Raw genomic sequence first — 20,992 nt, 5'->3', positions numbered from 1 at the left:
TGTATCCTTGAACATGCAGATGGAGTCACTGTCTGTATGTTGCTACAGATACAGTAGTTGTTAGTAATTGTACAAAAAGAATCACTGCAAGGACAATGTACAGGCGGAATAAGAGTGATAATGATGTTATGATAAGCACAGATTCACTGTTAGAATGATGGAGCTGACAGAATCAATGTTAAAAATGAAGAAGCAGATGGAATTTTCATGCTAAAACGATTGTACAGGCCGATGCTGATTCATATTAGATTCATACTGCTGTTTAACGGAATGACGGAGAAGACAGAATTAGTGTTCGTGCGATGGTACTGAATTACTGTTACAGCGATCGTACACGCAGAAACATTGTTACTGTGAGAGCATGGAGTCACTGTTACGGTTGTGGTACTGACTGAAACATCGTTAGATGGTCACCACTTCAGTCAGCATTTCCATGATGTGTTGATAAATATACTACATTAGATATACACTCGTTAAACACGTTCTGTGAAATTATCTTTTACTTTATGGGGCCACCTAACCCTCAAACTCACTTTTTCTTTCAAACGTTGCTTTTATAACATCAACATGTAACTTCTTCCTTCTCTGTCACCCGTTCGACTGAAACAATTTAGCTCTTCCGGATTCTACCTTAAGTTATGTCCACGGGTCAAATGTGGTCTAACTCGTACCTTGTTTTCACATTGCTTGTAACATCTAACATCAGTTATCAAGCAAACATTGATAATTCACTATAGATTTCGACCAAAAAGGAAATAAAGAAATAAAATTCGACTCCAGGTCCCACGGATCCCGCTGCGACTTGAAGCCAGGGTGGTTTAAACTTGTGATTTCCAAAAATGGCAGCAAGATGGTTACTATTAACTAACGACTGTTTAACTGCGGGGCGGGCTTAGTCCCGGTGACATCTCGCTCTCTCCACCTATAAACTATAGCTGAAATTGTCGACACTCGTGTAAGTCACAACTTTTACAGCGTTAACACTAATAAAATAAGAACATTTATATATCAGGGAGAGGTCCATAATGGGAGTTCGCCGTGTACTGTCAATCAGACTCATTAACATATATGACTTAAAATAAGGCTTGGAAGGATTTGTATAGTAATTGATTAATAAACCTTAACGAGTTAACCAGAACCTCGCCATTTAGCTCCAAACACTGGAGGGTGAAAGTCTTTAAAACTCCACATAAACAAGTAATTATGAAAAAACAAAATAAATGTCTAAACTCAAAAGCAATAAGAGTCTGAATTCACAAGTCATCCTTAACGCCGCACACGTTAACCAACTGACCTAAATCGGTATGTATTAAATCTAGGATTATATTAGTCCCAGATAAAATATATAGGCCTGCATCACGCTATGATTGGGAACTCGATTCAGTGATCACGTAACATTATTACATTTTCAAATTTCTAACAGGAAAATATCTTTAGCGAATAGAATTCTGTATCAAAGGAAATTAATGTTAGAAGCATAGAGTACAGTATGAAAATAATATCTACCCTCCTGTAATCGAGGGCGAGATGCCTTCATCCGGTTTCCATAATGATCACTGTATTACATGTATTTGAAGTCTAGAAAATGTACGAGTGTTTAGATGGCTCATTGACATACTGATTTTATCCGGGATGCAAAATGAACAGGGACTCAGCTCCGAAAGTTAGACACCGAACTTTCTTTGTTTACCCTGTCATCATGATACATACGCTGCATCGATGAACCTCTAAGCAGTCGTCTGAGGCACGAAAGGTTTTGTCTTTAAACTTCAGTGGATGGGCACAAAAGAGTAGATGTATCGAAAACAGATGATATATGGAGTAAAACCAGGAACGGGCAAATATGTTGGCCTCGACCTGGCTTGAATGAGCAAAGATGAATGAATGATACATCTTTTTCATTGTTTACTTACCTTCCCTTTGTTTAATTTATTCTTCGTGACTTGCTAATTTACTGTTAGCATTTTGGACTTATGAGCTGTCTATTCATTGTATTAATGGCAGAACTCTGTAAAGTGCTTTTACCTGTTTTTTCCGCTAACGAAAACTGAGCGCTTAATAATACAGCTTATATCTCCTGTCAATTTCCATGTAAATGTAGGCAATATTTGTTACAAGTTCGGTTCACAGTTAGTCTTCTTAGTATGGAAGATACGAAAATGTCACCCTAGTAAAGCCCAAAGTTTTCATGTACAGCCTGAAGTGTATGAAACATATATTGCATTTTTAAAATTTTTTTTATTGGGGATATAATAACCCATATAGATTAACCATGAAAATATAAAGATTACTATCTTGATTATAGATGGACTGGCTGTGGGTTTCCCTTTTGGGAAACTAGCCACTGACCAGTGAGTCTTTCCTGAGGATAAACACCTACTGACCAGTAGGGTTCCCAAGAGATTACTAGCCATTCCCCAGTTGGTATTCCATGGGAATGACTAGCCACTGACCAGTGGGAATTCCCTGGAGAAAACTAGCCACTGACCAGTGGGTATCACCTGGAGAAAACTAGCCACTGACCAGTGGGTATCACCTGGGGATAACTAACCATTCACCAATTTGTTTGCCCTGGAGATAACTAGCCATTAATTAATGAGGTGGCATGTTAGTAAGAGGAGCTGATGTTTTATATGTTTCAGTTGCTGCTTATCAAAATGGATCGTGGACAGCCTGAATGTTGCCCATCAGAGTACATACATGATCACTGTTTTTTCCTGCTACAACAGTTACTGTTCTGAGACCCCAGCCGAGGACTTGAACTGTAAGGTGATTGACTGTGAAGTGGGGTGCGGGGCACGATTACACTCCTGTAAAGTCAAAGACCATTATCTTTGGTGTCCCTTGGTGAAAGCACCATGTATAAACTGCGAGAATGGTTGCCCGATACTTATACCTAGGTGGAAATTAGGAATTCATTTAGAGACCTGTCCAGCGAGTGTCATAAGGTGCTCAAGTGAATGGAATCGTTGGCCTTTACACTCGCAAGACATGAAGGCCAAAGCCGCAATCCCATTGGCTAATCCTCATATACGATGTGCGCAACTAGATGTTGCATTGGCCATGCGGGACCAGAGGATGCTGATAGAGTCACTGAAAGGCACCAGTCAGAACACGACGTGTGTTGCGCAATGCTCTAACAAAGAGGTTCCCGGCTGTACCATTTGACTACAGAAGCAGCTCAGTGGAGTCTGATATGGCTAACTCTGTGGACACATCTCACTCTGTATCTGATGATGACAGTGATGCGCCCTGGGAGTCCTGGACAAGTCCACCTGGGCTACAGAGGAGCGTCTGTAGCCAGCTGTATAGAGCCTCACAACAGGACAACAGAGTCTCTCTCTGCTGCACTTGATGTTCTTGCTAACCATATCAACAGCCCTTTGACAGGTATCATGGAAGGCAATGAAATGATGGATCTAGAGGACCATCCAGGGGAATCTCTGACTGACCATAGTAGTTCACTTACTCGCAAACCCAACACCAAAGAGGACACGGCAGTGAAGAATCTAACCACCAAACCAACCGCATCTCATATCGGCCAGAGTAAATCATTGACGGACAATCTGTCTTCAGATCATGAGGATTTGTTGCTCCGAAAGTCATCAATCTCAAAAGTTTCGTCTGAACCATCTCTGGGATTATCTACTGCTCGTCAGCTTGTTGATTACAGCAAAGAAATAGAGGAATGAGGCCAAAAGACTGTTATCGTTAAAAGAACCGATGAAACTGAACGAGGTTTTAGGTGTGGACATTAATATTGAATCGATCACGCGGTACCAGCCTAAGCCCCTGCCATGTACACATTTTTGTGTGCCCAGGAGTTCAGGAGAGATGAATATCCATGGCACTTCAAGAACGTCCACAATGATATTCATTGTCTGCTCAATGGCTGGCTGGAGCAGCGATGTCCGCTGGCGTGTTACGGTTGTGAGTTCTCATTTCAGAGGTTTTGTCCCACAGAGATGGGCTCAGAGGTTGTACATAGCATGATATCTGAGAGCTTTGGTGTACGGGCCACCGTATGAGAAGTCATGGCTTGTTACCGCAAGGATGCGTTCACTGATATGCAGGAATCAAGCAAGAGTGGGGACAATCTTAAAAGCGATTCATGTCACAAGACTGTGAAGGAGCGAGAAGCCACACCTGAAATCTCCACCTCCTACAAGTATGACTCCGATATTCACATCCAGCCGTTTTATAACAAGAAATTGTCAGACAGAGGGCTTGATGAAGAGCAGGACTTGCTGACTACCCTCCCATATGAGGTTTTACATCGAATTGCTCGGTCTCTCGACAGCTTCAGTCTCTCTAACTTGGCTCTCACCAGTAAATTTCTTCGAGAACTTTGCTGTAACATGCTAGAGGAGAGAGGTGTGGTCGTACAGGTGTGGGAGAAGAAAAGAATGGGACAGAGGAATTTCTGGCACATCGCCTACAAGGTAAAGTGGGCCACCAATGTTACAGGAAAGAAGTTCTTTGTATGTGTGGATTTGTTGTCTAATTAATGTTGAAACAAACCAAGAGGACAGAGATTAATTAAGTTTTGGGAAAGGTATCAAGGTACTCTACATCATGCACACAAGATGGTTAGAAGAAAGTCTTATCTCTGTGTACATGTGACAGCTTACCCTATATACATGTAATCAATGTAGAGCTTTGTCATGGGATCTCATTAGTGTTAAATCGGGAAAAGAAAACACTAAAATGAAATATAATTCAGGTGGAAGACCATTGAACACTATGCAAGGAATTATTTTGATTTATTTTTTTGAAAATTTTTCCTATCAAGTAAAAATTGTTTTAAAACATTAGATTGTACAGTGGTCTGTAGTGAACAAGAGGGTGTCAGTGTCATCCCATGAATATTTTTTGCTTATAATAGCTCGTTTCAAGGTCCATTCAGCTAATGCATTTATAGATCTATTTGTATATATATTTTGCAGTAGACTGCTAAATTTTGTCTGAAGCATTATGTTGATGAGGAAACATTTAGTTTTATGTCTTTTACTTTTCATGTAAATCAGTGATTTATTTAAATTAAATTCCTATTTCAGAAATGGTTTTTCAGTACCTCATTCACACCTGTGGAGAGATGGCTCTTTCAGAACAACAACCCATTGGCTGACCACCTAAAGGTGTGTCCGTATAACCAGGATCATGGTCTGCCAAACGAGCCGGTCAAGCTACCCTCACTGGACGTTACGCGCCACAAGGCCACCAAACCCAGGCTTTATCAAATGTTGCAGGGTGACAGTGATGAGGCAATGGGACTTTACATGGTGGGCTGAGAGATAACTCTGTCAAGCTCTGTCAGCCAGAGTTGTCTTCCCTTAGTTACCGTGCTGATTGCTTTACAGAGCTTGTCTATAAAGTCACAGTATACATTGAACTTGCACAGCTTTTATGTTTTCTTACATGAATTATTCAAGTGCTTAATATAAGGAAGCATTTCTTGACTATCCACCAGGCTTCCTGTGAAATCTGTGCTCAATGGAGTGTTTCTTTTATCGTTAGAATATTAGTGTAATAACATATATGCTCGTTAAAACTGTATTGTTGTATTATACTAAAGGAGAGAGCTTTTGCTGCACAGATATACAGGTGTATGAAAGCAGGAGAACCACTTATAACTTATAACACCAAGCTGTCAGTTAGATGTGTACATCGGGCATTGTACGTTTTACAGGCACAGACTTTAATGCAACTGAAGACGATCATTTTATTTTTGTGTTGTGAATTCTAAGATTTTCTCTGTAAACTTGCATATTCTCACTGAGTCGTATTGTGCTGATTTTCACAACAGCAGATGAGCTTAATATGGATCTGTACAGTTTTACTATATTGTGCGCTGAAATGCCATAATGTCCTATTATCACTGATGGTGGGTAAATGGGTCACCATACTGGTGCTTTCATGTAGATAGTGGTTGTGAAGATTTCATGCCAGTTGATGTCAGGTGCTATTATTTGGTATCTCCACACAGTGTTGTATCTTGTTGATTGTGATGGACCCTGGCTGTAATAGTGATTCATACAATATCAAAAAAAAAAAAGAGAACAAAAAAACATATGAGACATATATTATTTTGGGCAACCCAAAGTTACTGAAATTATTACCTATGACAGAGTTTCTACCTTGTGAGTTTAGATTTCATATTTATATCAGGGTACAAGTTGCCAGAGTTATGTTTTATGTTTTTTTCACATACCATTGTGTAGTAACACTCACTTTTTCATTCACTGTTTTGCATCATGTAGCCTAACAGGTGATGAAAATGCCCCCTTTTATATTAATGAAATTGACCACAGGTCACTTGCCTTCTAACAAATAATGGCTTACAGGTTGAGTTACATCAAACATGGAAAACTTTGTTAGTTGGTTGACAAAGGTTTGTGGTTTTTCCATTAAACTGCCTGCCATTGACTTATATAAGTGAAATATTTATAAGTATAGGGTTATATGTAAGCACCAATCAGTCAATCTAGCCTTCATCCTAACATCACTGCACTCAAGATCATTCACAAGTTAAGGTTAATGATATAATTAATTCCAAATTAGTAAAAGCCTGATTCCATCAGACTAAAACTGCTAAGCAGTATTGTTAGTGCTGATGTGTTAGATGACGTTCTCAGAATTATCAACCAGGACAGCCTTATGCAGGTAAGGTGAAAATCACCAGTGGGTATCCAGCTTAACTCTGTCTATATTGTCAGGGAAGAGAAATGTCAGCTACATCACACCATAAACCTAGTAAAATAAAATGGAATTATATCATTTACCTGAATATATTTTCAAATAATATTTGAAACACTTCTAAAAATGTCTGGTGTACTGTACATGTAGTTTAAGGGATGTAGATGATTCACAAGATAGGCAGGTTGTTGCTTGTTTTGGTGTGTGTGCGATGGTTGTGTATTGATGTTGTGTATTGATAACTGAGAGGATTGTTTTTAAGTTTGTGTGTTAGTAAACATTGATGAGTGGTTTGATTGTTCACGAATTGTTACGTGCTGATTGGCATGTAAGATCTACATCGGCCTCACAAAATTACCCAACATGTCAGCTGATTGTTGATACGATCACTTGGTGTTTTTGTGCAATTTGCATGCCAATTCATTTTGTATCACAGTGTAACGTATAGCCCCTTCTGCCATCCCCTTGTAGGTAAGCCTACAGTACTGTCATCATGTTAGTATGGAATTGATTATGTAAAACTTTATTGTCATTTGTAAGATGCCCTCTCGGTATTAAGGGCTTGTTAGGTATGTGATGAAGTGTTATGGAGGTACATGCATTTCTTTTAGGTGGATACTGATAATGTACACTGTTCTGTTATTTATTTTTTTTTGTAACACTGGACATAGGTGAGCAGTCACCTAATGTGTACCTACGTTGTTACTTAAGGTTACAGTATAATATACCTATCATTGTTGCCGGAGCACTATTTTTATGTTACAGTGTATATTCAGTATATGTATAAATTATGTTAAATTCGTAAGCACACTTACTGTATGCCGGGTATCTACTGTAAATGATGAGTCTAGTTCCCAGGTGTTGTGATAAATGTTCAGTCATTGGACATTGACAGTTTTACTGCTGTCTCACTCATATGTTTTCTGATAGGTATTAAATTCAGTGTCATTACTGCAGTTAAAGGCTTGCCCGTATGATTTGATAGAGAAATTGAAAGAAACTAGTGAGGAAAAAGTGTTATTTATTGCATACTTTATTCCACCAACAGCTGATATGTCCATCACACACATCCAGTGCATGGTATGACTTGGTGTTGGATGGCCTTCCATATTACATACATGTACATGCAGCAGTTTAAGGGTTGAATTTGCTTATTGCACCATTACACTGCTCGTACTTCAAACCCAGTACTTAAACAGACGATCATGGAAGGAGACTTTGTTACCCCCCATTAGCATTGAGACATCAGTGTCAACCTACACCTATGTTATCACGGTTAAACAGGAGTAAAAATGATGCAGGATTAGCACTTTCATGTTTAAAGCTGAATTATTAGTGGATAAGAAGAAAATTTGATTCAAGCCGTGTACCAGTACATGTGTACTTCAGGTTACAGTGTATAGCTGTTTTGTGAAAAAGACCCCTGGTATTTACAGCGGTTGTAATCTAGGTACATATTTGTGCACCACAGACATCAGGGGCCCATCTCATAACATAGATATCTTTTGCCCTTTTGCTATGTTGAGGTATATCCATGCCTACACGATATGTGATGAATGTTTGGAGTGGGTAAATGTTGTCACTGCTTCATTAAATAGGCCCTTGTACCAAGAGTAGACTTACAGTAGATGTTATTAACATAATATATCAATTACTGTATAGTATTTATACCTATGCAATTAAACTATTTTCATAAAAATCAATAAGCCGTGTACTTGGTTGTGTCTGCTTAACTTTGTTCTATTCCTGCTGTTTTGTGAATATCAAATGGATCTCTGGATTCAAATTATATGTAACTGGTATTAATATTTGACAGAGGATTGAACACAGAATTTGTCACTTCACCCACTCCACTTCATCGTGGTGACCTGGTGACAATAAGCAATCCATGACTCTCCATGCGGAAAAGTTTGTCAGTAACTTGCCAAAGATCAGTGGTTTATCTTAGGCATGCCACCCATCACACAGTTTCATTGTATTGGTGAAAAAATAAAAATAACAGCCTTACTGTATTTCTTGACCGTTTTTCACACTGAACATTCACCTTTAGTCACAAATTTTGTATGCGTTAACTGTGATCATGTGCGTGTAAAATGTTCTCACAACAGACAATAAATTCTATAAAATGCAGTACTATGATGTTGTATACACGCATAGAGGAGTTAGACATACCTACCTGTAGTTTTACCTCACTGGATTGCCATGCTGAGGACACCAGATCTGACACTGGCATCCAGTCAAAGCATACTGACACCAGGCTGACGAGCACTGGCATATCCCTTCGTACTGTTTCTCACACAGAACATACCAAGACTACCAATCTTAAAGTTTTAGTCAGACTTGGAATCAGGCCCTGTCTCATGAATGCAAAGACGACATTCTAACTTCTGGGTCAACTGATGTGTACAGACATAGATGTAACAGAAATGTCACATTCATTTCATTCAGTTATTTCTAGTTAAACTGATTTCCTTATAAACACACCCCACTGGTGCAAAAAGCTGCTGTAAGAGTGTCCCCAACCATCAGAAGTCAGATGTCGTCCTTGTAAATAAAAAATATGGTCGGTCTTGTTAGCTTCCTCCCACCACAATGTAGGCCACAGCCGTACAAGTGAAATAGTCTTGAGTGATGCGTAAAAAATCATTCAAATAAAAAGGTAAATAAATCATTATAAATTATGACTAACCAACGCTTGTTGTCTTCATAAAGTGCGTATATATTAACAGATGAAGTGACTGGACTAAAAGCTGACAGCAGTGACATATTTACATCCGACAGATCAGACCCAACAATGATGATATGGAATTTGTGTTGTCAGTTAAACTAACATGTCTAATACATTGATGAGGAGAAAATGGCTGACATGTACAGTTACAGTACTGGGCTTGTGATAAAACTTCACCTATCATTCCCATTTACTTTGTTAATGTGATAAAAATCCATAGATCATATTTCCAAAAACATGAATATAGACTTAACTAAGAGATTTTCTCTCTGTATATTGAAATGAACAGAATTTCTCTCTGTATATTCAAACTAACAGAATTTCTCCCTGTTCTCAAATGACTTTCATAAATATTTATGGCTGCTTAAAACTGATGAGTGGGTGTGATGTGATGTGCTACAGGTATACAAACTGATTTTTAAAGTGATCAGTTTTCATTACATCTGTAGATAAAGCCGTAACAGAATTCTTCAAGAATTTAAAGGTTTAAAACTGTTTTAGAGAGGTATGATTCATTCTTCAAAAATCACACAAATGCCACACAATACACAATACAACAACGTCTGATCAACAAAACTGCCGAAGACTAGGTAAGACTGTCACACCTTTCAATTAAATCTGACAGTGTTATAAACTATTACATGTTTTTTTTTTTTTGATATAAAAAAAGCCACTCTTGATTTTATACTACTATTGCAAATATAAGGATAGAAGTTCCATACAAGACATTTATCAAGTCGTGTATGTAAACGGAATAACTTGTGGTCATCACATCAGCCTTTTGGCGGCGCAAAAATTTGGTGCCAAGTAAGAAAAAAAAACAATAGCAAGCTACATGTATATATAAGGATGCAAATCTCTGGCTGCTGCAGTGGCCAGTGGTAGCAAGCTGCACGGTGCAATGTAGATCATCTGGAGACTTGTCACCTGGAATTCTTGGGGGTGCTGGAGACGCTTCGCCTGGAGTCTGCTGGGCTGCTGGACCGAGAGCGACAGTGCTGCTTACTGGCGTTAGGGGTCAGAGAGCCTGACCGAGAGCGAGTGCGGCGTCTGCATGCACAACAGAAACTATAGTAAATCATCTAAAATCCCATGTTCCATAACTAATCACAAGCCAGAAACTCTCCTGAGAAGTAATCTTATGAGAGTGACCAAATTCTTGAGACTTTATATCCCACAGTGAATATGCACAACTTATGCATGGAGCATACTGGGTTTACTGACTTGATCTGAAGGTATCAATAAGCCTCCAACAACATCAAAGGGAAAAAAAATCTCACCACAAAATTTCCTCACAATCAGACAATACTTGATCAAAGAAATCATTAAATCATGCAAATTTTATGCAAGGGTTCTGCTGGTTTTGAAATTAACTTGAGAGAATACATAGAATGAAAATGAACCAAAAATGTGTCCAAACTGAGCAATATTATATATTCAAATGAAGCAGTTATAGAACGTAAACTGCCAATGAGGTTCATGGAAATATTGAAAGATGAAATACTTGTGCATGAATCGAGGTGGCTCTTTAAACAAAACTTGATCTGACTGAGGTTACTCAAAAAGAACCTGGAGACAAACTTTCATCACAGAGCGGTTGCTCACCTTTTGCTCTTCCTGTCGCTGTCACTGTCAGAACTATCTGACTCAGAATCTGCCGAGCTGGAACTGGAGGAGGAACCTGAACTAGAGCTGTCAGACATCAGGCCTGTTGGTTTGTTCAGATCCACTTTGTCAGCCACCATCGCTAACTCTGGCTTCTCTCTCTGAAACAATAGCCACAGAAGTGTAAGGCTAATACTGCTGCTACACCACAACCCGAAAGCAGTTGGTGTTTTCTAACATTTAATATCTGCAAGGTGTAAACATGTTGATCATGGATCGCATTAAGACAGGATTGCAATTTGACTTACAGTTTACGCAATCTGAGGAAATTAGATATCTTTAATCTCCTATGTTACTTACTTACACTTTGTATAACATTGATGTTCTCAAAAATGATGACATACAAGTCTTTTATTATTAAAGTCCTAGTGAAATTACATGTTATCAAAAGGTTTGGTTTATGGTTTTTAAAACGAGCAGATTAAACAGTTGATTTTTCAAAAATTTAATGCTTCTTTTTAGTGTCTTTGTCAACTTTGAGATTTGCCCCAAAAAACCTATTTGTATTCATTAATTTCTGTGGCCAGAGCCTCACATGACGTCACAACTAGAAATTTGAGCTAATTAGCCATATAGTCAACAGTGTAGGCCATTGACAGACATGGCAAAAACCTACGCAGAAAAGCTTAAGAATTACAGGAATGGGTTACGGGACGTTAGCCCTATACATGCTAAAGGCCATAGAAACTATTTTTATTATTGTATAATTCTGACTAGGTCATTTCATCACGTTTGAAAAATAACTGTACATTGACGAAATCTAAGTATTGACTGGAAGCTTTCTTTCTCCACTGACGATTGCAGACCTCGTAGTATGCCGTAATGGAATAAGTTTACTGCATTTTATAGAAATAAAATACCTGTCTGAATTAATTCACAGGTGAGAATTAAATTTTGAAAATTATATTTCCCTGAAAGACAATCCTTCAACGTACAGCAATATCACTGGTTTTATGGTATTTTATGTTCAATAAGGTGAGCTATGCTATGCCAAAATCCATAGGTGTGACTATTATGTGCTCCATTTTGCCACATGAACAGCTGCAAAGTCTGATCAGCTGTCTACTTGCGACGTCATGCAATCTATATCACAGTGAGTGAGTTTGGCTATGTTCGGCCAAACTGTAAAAACCAACTCAAAATGCCTTATATACAACACCAAAACAGCTCTCTTACCTGATGATGAGTTAATCTTACAAATTCAAGTGAGATGAGCAGTCCACCTGTTTCTCTAATGTGCAATAATGTCTTGGCAATTTTTTTTTACAATGAAAATATGTTTGATATCTTACATCCACTCCAGGTAAGGAAAACATCCCAAGTGTACCAGTGTTCAGAAGACAATATTTTACTTATTGTCATTTAGGATGTATACAACTGTTCTGTCAGGGGAGACAACTCACCTGCAGCACACGATACCATTTTTTGGACAGTTTTGGCCTCCCTCTTACAGTTTTGTGCCAAACAATGGGGAAGTTTGTGACACTACAGAAATTTTGAGTGACAGCGATTGTATCATCAAGGTTTAACACAACATGCCACCAGCCTCCAGGCACAAACACAGTCTCTCCTGGCTTCTGCAAAATCTCCAACTGTCAGGGTAAAAACAGACCATGCCAACAATTACATTTCCTTGACCTATAGTTTTCATGATATGTTCTACCTTTACCAAACCTATTGCATGTGGAAATGCAATATATAAAATATTTTGATAAACACACTGACAAGCTAAAAAAATTTAGGTCTTTTGTTTTTTTAATGTGTAGTTAGACAAATTAATCACTGTGAACACAGTTAAAAGACAAACATGTCGTTCAGATATTTCTTCAATGCAGTCAGCAATAAATGTATACATACATCTGACTAATCAGAAACAATACTGTTGGAGGTATATTACCTGAATATATCAATTACATGTATGTGGAAATATGTGTTCAGTTTCTCTTGGACACCAAATTTGTTGATTTCTTGCAAATCAAACACATAATAACATTACCACAAAAAAAATACAGTCATCTGCTATGTTGGGACTGCCAACAGTAAAGGCCAAGACTTACAGGCTGGCAGTCTTTAGGCCAGGAAGGCAGCTGTGTTTTTGGGTAGACAACCTTAAACCAGGTGATGGCCTCATCCCTCTGTTTGCCTCCCTCCTGAGACGTCACCTTCAGCAGCTCCTTAGGGGTGTGGGTGGGGAAAAGGCACCAGCTGGGGACAGAAGGAGGACACAGGCAATAACCATAACAGAATAACACATGAGACATAAGAATAAACTCAAACCACAAATGCTACACCTGCATACCTTGAAAACCCAGAACACGGACACTGGAGAAATTGTTGCACAGTTGATACAAAAAAAAAGATGTTGAGAAAAACACAACATGTTTGAGTAGTAAAGATGTATGCTGGTCAGGGCAATATTCTTCTGGACTGATAAACCTGTTTTCCTTTAGTAACAAACACCTTTCAGTTCCAATGGTTGCTTGCTAGTTAATATGCATTTTCCTTGTGATTCAATACATATTAATCAATATGGCAAATGACCTAAAATCTCACCTAGTCTTAAACAGGGCCACACAATGAGAATGCATTGAGCAATTTGAACATTATGAACATATTAAAACAAAAGGAAGATTTCTCAGTTGATGGAATATTGAGGTCCAATCCCTGAGTCTAGTGTCCACTACTACTGGCAGATTTAGTGGTTAGCTAATATTCCTATATTCCAGAAGTAATGTCCAGTAGGTTCCACTCACCGTTTGTGACCTCGCACTACAGCATTCCAGGCACTTGTTCCTAACGGGTCAATATGGATACCTGTACCAGAGCGGGCTGGCCCCATCACAAACCACCTACAACCATGACATGTATGTATATACATGTAGATCTGGGTCCCGTTTTACACAGCGGTATGTACATGTAACTACCATGATGATGTAATATCTACAACACTGGTTACCAAGAAAGTTACATACACATAATGCTGCGTGAATTTTGTGAAATGGGCCCATGGAAAGAATAATCATGATCGACAGAACTGTGGTATTTATTCTTTTTAAAAACAATAATAACAAAGTCTGTGGAGACAAATCAAATCCATATGAATATGTTTCATGTTCTCTCATATAACCTGATAGTTGAAATAAAATGAACTAAATCCACATGGAACTTGTGGATGCAGCCACAATAAAGCTTGCTGTGCAGTGCGATTTGCCATGCATGTGTAGCCTATCACAATACTGTAATGCTACTGAGAGATGGTGATGTAACATGTTTCTTCAAACATTAGTGTGTTCACGCAACTCATTAAAACTAGTGCTGTTCTTCTCTTACTTACACCACTTTGAAATCAGGAAATAAATATTCATCTTAATTTTTAATTATTTATTATCTGATCAGCATTTTAAGCTGTGCCACAGAATGTTTGATGTCAGATAGGTTTAACTTTGACAAAGTGAAAAGAGGCTGAATGAAATCACTGTACTTCATCAAGTACCCAACAATTCACAAGTCAAGTGCTATTGTCCACATCTGACAGCATACAGGCAAGCAATTTGTTTCAACTAACTACCCAACCATTCACAAGTCAAGTGCGATTGTCCACATCTTACAGCGTACAGGCAAACGATTTGTTTCAACTAACCTGTATGGGGGTCGTCTGCTTTCTCCAGCATACTGGAACAGGTCATCACGAAAGAACTTTGGTATGTCATAGTCTTCTAGCAACCGGTTTCTCTTTGGATGCTGTGCGACAGAAAATCAGTCTTCAATAACTGATCTTTTCCAGTCTAAAGGGGGACTGTGACATGAACTGTGTCCTCACATTGGACTAAATCAGGATAAATTCATCTTATTTATTAAATTATTTATTTTTTGTTTTACTCTTTGGGTGTTTTATCCACTCAGGGGCACTGGTGGAGGAAACAGATAACAAACCAATGCACTTCACACAGATAATACTGCGGCTGAGATGGGGACATCTACACCGGTCAGGGGCCATTAGACATAAAGCTTTGTAAACTCATTTTCTCCCAGCTTTCAATAAAGTGTTGCTTGGTTTAGGATGTCAAGATTTATGACAAAAGTCAATTCACAAAGCTTTTTGCATGTGGGAGGTGTCAAAACAAGACAAACTGAATCATTCGTACAACTTCTGACAAATGGAAGCACAGACTAGGTTTAACAGACAATGTTTCACCTGAGTAAACTTTGAAATACGCGTCACTTCACTTACCTCACCATAACTACTATCAAATATATACAAGGGGCTGTCATCATGGTTGTGTCGCATATACTCTATATAATATTTCATCTTCAACTTCACAGAGTAGCCTTCGTCATCTTCGCCACATTTCATTTTCTGGTTTCTGTACTTTTTGGCCAACCTCTTAAAGGAAAAAAAAGATTTCTTTGAAGACAAAGGTTTTCATTTTAAAAGGACTGTATTTTTAGGTGTAAGTGTATCAACAGCAAGAAGTTTATAAGGAAAATGCAGATTTAGCCCTTCTGGTCATTCTCTGCAATGAAATAAAGATTTCTTTGAAGGTGAAAGTTTTCATTTTGCAAGGACTGTATTGTGAGGTGTTCCCATATCTGGAAATGTGTCCATAGCTCGACAGCGAAAAGCTTTTTAACAGTCATATTTTAAGACAGGTAAATTTTTATAAACATTTCAAGCCCAATGAGAAAATTGTATGTCTAGCTTCACATATTACTTATACAATTCAGCAATTTCATCAAAATAAACACGTGTTAAGTGAGCATGTATCCTGGTTTATCATTTCCACATCCTTTTCAACCTTTAAACTAGGGATGGCCCTGAATGCTAAACAAAATGCAAACAATATTTGCCACTTTTTTATATTAATCAGTTCAAAGTCGTATCCCATACAAACAATTTAGCTGCTGAAGAGTGAGATGATTATACCTCTGGTGTCCATTTTTCGTTCCCTCTCCAATGCTTCTGGATGTTTGTTATCACAACCGGTTTATAAGGTTTTTCATAATGCTCAATGAATTCTTGCAAGGATATCTTTGACCCATCAATTCTTTCCACACAATCCTTCACCGTTTTGTGAGACAAATCAAATGTTTCCAGATAGCTGAATCGATACCAATCACTTTCTCCAAGTTCTGAAACAGAGATTTTATACTTTCATATATACTATTATGGTGGGAGGAAATTGGACAGAGCCTGGGGTAAACCCACAACCGTAAGTGGGAAGGTCTACCAGCAATCTGCAATGAGGAAGCCAGCATGAGCTGGACTTCAACGCACAGCAACCGCATTGGTGAGAGGCTCTTGGGTCATTGCGCTGCGTTTGCGTGCTAACCCCTTCGGCCATAGAGGCCCCTAGTATACCACACTGATAGTGTGGAGTGTAATTAAAGTAACAAGAATTATATCATTAGGTGTAAAAGATGAAATACAATGCCAATTTTTACCAAGCTGTTGCTTGCAGGCATTTATGAATCTTTACACTTGCAGTATATGTTAATTATGTTGTATGCAAGTCATCTCTCTCTTTGCTTCAGGACCTTTAACACAATCATCACAAAGTGTCAAATGTTAGTAGCAAATAGAAAACCTTCAAATTTTAGTACAATACAGACACTTGATGTCTTTAGGCCTATCATTAAAAATAAGTTCCATAAAATTCACACAGCATAATCCCCATACTGTATTTATATCAGGGAAAAATTAAAACAGAAGGGTAATATTTCATGCCAATGGAGAAAAAAACTAAAAGAACAGCACAGAAGACACCAGACATGACACCCCATCCTGTCACAATACACTGACACCAAGCCAACCAGCCCTGTTTCTTTGCTCTAACCTCTCAATGCTGAGCGCCAAGCCAGGCAGCAACAATAAAGCACCATTTTAAAATCTTTGGTATGACTCGATCTGGCTATGACCCTGGGTCTCTTGATTTCAAGGCAAACACCCATAAGGTCACAGAAGTGGGGTCTTTAGGAGAGTTATACTGTCCAGACTATCCCACTACCGTACTACCCCACTACGGTATACCATCTCGGAGTAGTAAATCACAACACACACACAAAAAACAAATTGTAACAACATGCTTACACATATCAGGGAACAGAAAACAGAAAAAATAATAAGGAAAAATAAAAAGAAATAAAATGATACGTCATCTAGGGACATTTCTCTAGTCTCTTTTGAAGTCGAGAATTTTAAACTTGAGGGGTCCGTCACATTGTAAAGTGAATTCAGTAAAGAAGCAGGTTTGCACAATGAACATCTGTGCAGGGGCTCATTGATTAACAATAGGGCCATCCTAGTCTTTACTGTTCGTACTATCTTTACTACAAATATTTCGTTGTTGTTGTTGTTGTTGAATGACATTTTATAAACAAATATCAGGATTTACTGGTAGTGACAAGTGATTTAAATGGAGAGATTTACCCGGTCGTGCTTTTGACTTAGCTTCTTTAATTCTTCGCTTACTCCTGTGATCCATTCAGGTTAAAATACTAGCGATAAAGCATTTAAGAGACTGAAAACGTTACTAAAGATTGCACAGGTGATAGAAAGATAAAGCACTATTCGTTGCCGGAACTACAAGACAAGCACAACCACAACAACCAAGGGGCAGATAATTACGTATGTTCATGCGTCTCATATTTTGACTATGGCGTCCACATCCTGTTGAGAATACATCAGTAGTGCACGCAATACCGTATTAAATTTTGTCAAGGTCTGTTTTCTGAAGTTTTTGTTTGACTTTCTATAAGTTCTAAACTCTCAGATTGATGACATAAACATTAATTTTTACCGTGACCAGATATTTTCACTTTTTAAAAGGTGAAGCAACTTTCACGTTGGCGTAGGCCTATATGTGTGGCCTATACACTACAGGCCATTCCCGGTGCTCACTAATTTTCAGGGCGAAGTGGGCTCTTTTTATCAAGAGTGCTCAGAGTGGCACGGTCAAAAAGTCAAATCTGTTATTAATAGAATGGGATTAGATTGTTCACACCACATCTAAGTTATTTTGCAGCTCTACATTTTACAATTTATTTTCTTTACTTATAGGCGTATCGGATATATAAAACATATATATAATAATGATGGTAGGTCTGCTTATTTGTTTTTAAATTATCTGTATTATATATCGGTGTTCGGTGTGCGGCTACACTCAAGAATGTTTCACTTACCGTACCGTATCCTATATGAAGACATTCTAGTTTACGAGTGGTTGGAGGAATGCACGCCGTGATGATCAGACATCGCACCACATGCACCAGCAGGTAATTAAACCTGATAACTTAGGCTACTCGAGTCGTCAATGCAATCAAAGCATATCGTTGATCTTTTAATACACCTGACCGGATACACCTGAAACACAAGTACGGCTATGAGAGATTGTCCGATGTGAACGCGGCTGGGCAACGCGATAATACATGCCATTATAACGTCACTGTCATTAACACACTGGTACCAAAATTTAGTTTGCATGGGTATTTTAAAGTATTTTGAGTTTAAAATTTTAAACTACATTGTACTTTCAATATGAATTTCCACGCCCATGCAAAGGATATGGGAGAATCAACTCAAGCGAGATAGTGTAATTTAAGAAATAATAGAGCTCCTTTGGCCGATTATGCTGATTGTGGATAATTTTAAAATAATAATTATTTATTGATTTATTTTTCACTTTTCGTTCAGCTTTGTAGAGGAAATCGGACAGAATATACGGTGCAAAAATCACAAGCCACCATTCACCTGATATTGACGCATCCTGACCGTATCTGTTCGCTGTTGGTATGGTGCCATTTTGACGTCACAGTGGTATTGTATGCATAAAAAATGGTCAGTCTGACGTCACGTTATAAATGTGATTTGTTTCCCAAGACAAACATCATCTGACGTCATAATCACAGATACACGATGCCTGGCCATTTGGTATCAACACGACATAGCTTGTCCGGATCATAAGAATGGATGTAAGTAGTTTCCAGTCTTCATGTATATGCACATTTCCAAACTTAATTCTCTTTAGAGATTTTGCCTACTGTTCTCCTATCTGTTCACTTTTTTCTATGTTGGTTTAGAGTATTACGTCGATTTTCAGATAAGTTTATTTCGATTATATAAACAGGGCACAGAATGGCCTCAATGCCGTCAATTTTTACCTTGCCACTCCTAAACGACAGCAGACATGCTAGTCAAAATCTGGTGGTTTGACCCAGATATGCCATCAGCATATATGTAGCTAGCTCCTCTCCGGCCGTACGTGGGAAGGTCTGGCAACCTGCGGATGGTCGTGGAATTCCCCCGGGCTCTGCCCGGTTTCCATCCACCATAATGCTGGCCGCCGTCGTATAAGAGAAATCTGATTGGCGTAAAACACCAATCAAATAAATAAATATATGTAGCTAGCCGTTTTTGCAGACTTTATTTCAAGTATAATTACTTAACTGAATAATCAACCCTTCAAATTCAACTTCCGGTGTTTGAAATAGACTACAGGATAGTCTATTCCGTCAAAATTTCTGTTCGTGTAGTAGGCCTAATATGTACATGACAATATATATGGTGCATTGGAAGTTATGAAATTATAATTTGGTATTTTAGAAAAGAGCCCTCAGTCCGGGATAAACTGGCAATAAAGATGGAGAATTCCTCAGATCAATCGACGAGTGGGCCTACATCTCCCTTACTCACAGAGCCAGGAGTCTGCGAATCTCTAGACACGCCATCTACATCCTCTGAGAAGGCAGGGCTGGAGAATGTCAACGGATTGCTCTCACCCAACAACGGGAATAGGCCAAGCCCTTCGGTAGACAAAAGAAACGGTAGAACTGTCGAGGTAACCTTGCCTCTGAGCGAGGAAAGAAAACATCAAGATTTAAGTATCACCGAATTATTACAAACTGCTTATGTAACATCCCCTTCTGAATGTGGGCATTCATCAAACTCACCCGATGGGATGAAGCTAACAGAAGCCCCACAAAACCAAGAAGCAGGAAATGAAAACAATTTTCATACATTCATCCATGGCCAAAAAACTACTCCAAAGACTCTTAAACTGAGACTGATTCCATTCGAAAAAGGAAGAAGCCACCCAAGCCAGATGCCATTCCCACCGGCTTGGTCAGGTAAGCCACACCAACCTCAATGTGTGCCCATAATTTATAAACCTGGCAGCAAGTTTCGTGGCCTCTATAATATTAGTATACGAATAACTGTGTTATCAGTGTCTGAACCATGGAATTAAATGACCTTCAAGTGATTAAAAAAACTAGGATACTTCATCATACATCTTCACTCTGAGTTTTTTTAACTCACTCTGGCAAGCAAAAACCTGTTGTGACTGTTTCATAATTGCCATGGTTGTAGGACTACCTAATTGCGCTTAACCTGCAGGGCCAAGGGCTGTATGAGCATTCATGCTTACTATATCATCATGAACAGTGGCGATAACAGAGCGACTGTGCCAGTATTTGTGTTCGACCTGGAAATTAATCACTGACTTAGGGCTTTGAAATTTAAATTTGGATATCATGCTTAGAAAATCGGCTCCTCAATTAGCTAGTCTCCTCTGCATCATTGAAAAGTGCTGGCTGCTTCTATCTTGCATATTACCAACTTATTAATTTGTTATTTTTTTACATTTTCCAAAGATAACTGGAGAATTAGGTTGTTTTGGAAATGGATTTTGCTATTATCGATTTGGAAGGCCCCTTCATGCTTTATTAGTAGTATAGGAATGCAGGACTTGACGCTTAGATCCAGCGACATCTAGCAAACTGCAATTTAACATCACTGCATTTTTTTTTACTTGATTCGGCTTACGCCGTTGCGCTAAGAAGTATGTAAGTTGTTTTAATATTCTGTTGGGAGCTTTTTTAGTGGAAGAGTGATATAACATATCCTTC

General features: G+C 38.5%; 2 protein-coding genes across 2 annotated transcripts; one reads left to right on the top strand and one right to left on the bottom strand.

Annotated features, from left to right (window-relative positions):
* Positions 1-1,915: 1,915 nt before the first annotated feature.
* LOC135467373 (F-box only protein 30-like) lies at positions 1,916-5,343 on the top strand. The gene is given in 7 exon segments (XM_064745146.1): positions 1,916-2,204; positions 2,643-3,096; positions 3,098-3,325; positions 3,327-3,687; positions 3,719-3,787; positions 3,790-4,442; positions 5,058-5,343. Coding segments are annotated over 6 exon segments (1,941 nt in total). The 5' UTR covers positions 1,916-2,204; positions 2,643-2,700; the 3' UTR covers positions 5,292-5,343.
* A 4,028-nt stretch (positions 5,344-9,371) lies between these two features.
* On the bottom strand, positions 9,372-17,665 carry LOC135467869 (bifunctional arginine demethylase and lysyl-hydroxylase JMJD6-like). Its single transcript, XM_064745771.1, has 9 exons — positions 17,517-17,665; positions 16,014-16,219; positions 15,321-15,473; positions 14,730-14,830; positions 13,843-13,938; positions 13,147-13,294; positions 12,493-12,681; positions 11,030-11,190; positions 9,372-10,474 (listed from the first exon to the last, which is right to left on the bottom strand). The coding sequence occupies exons 1-9, from the start codon at positions 17,569-17,571 to the stop codon at positions 10,348-10,350; spliced, it is 1,236 nt and encodes a 411-aa protein (XP_064601841.1). The 5' UTR covers positions 17,572-17,665; the 3' UTR covers positions 9,372-10,347.
* Positions 17,666-20,992: the final 3,327 nt, after the last annotated feature.

The sequence above is a fragment of the Liolophura sinensis genome, chromosome 6 (genome assembly GCF_032854445.1).
Source record: "Liolophura sinensis isolate JHLJ2023 chromosome 6, CUHK_Ljap_v2, whole genome shotgun sequence".
NCBI classification, from domain to species: Eukaryota; Metazoa; Mollusca; class Polyplacophora; order Chitonida; family Chitonidae; genus Liolophura; species Liolophura sinensis.
Note: the sequence above shows the minus strand (reverse complement) of the source record. Positions and strands in the feature narration are given on the sequence as shown.

Bases quoted from the DNA above. Each gene is read 5' to 3' on its own strand.
- LOC135467869 (XM_064745771.1), bottom strand. From the start codon at position 17,571: ATGGATCACAGGAGTAAGCGAAGAATTAAAGAAGCTAAGTCAAAAGCA. The intron at 16,220-17,516 runs GTAAATCTCTCC...TCTCTGTTTCAG, and splicing joins TAAGTCAAAAGCACGACCGG to AACTTGGAGAAAGTGATTGG. The intron at 13,939-14,729 runs GTTAGTTGAAAC...TCATGGTTGTAG, and splicing joins AGCAGACGACCCCCATACAG to GTGGTTTGTGATGGGGCCAG.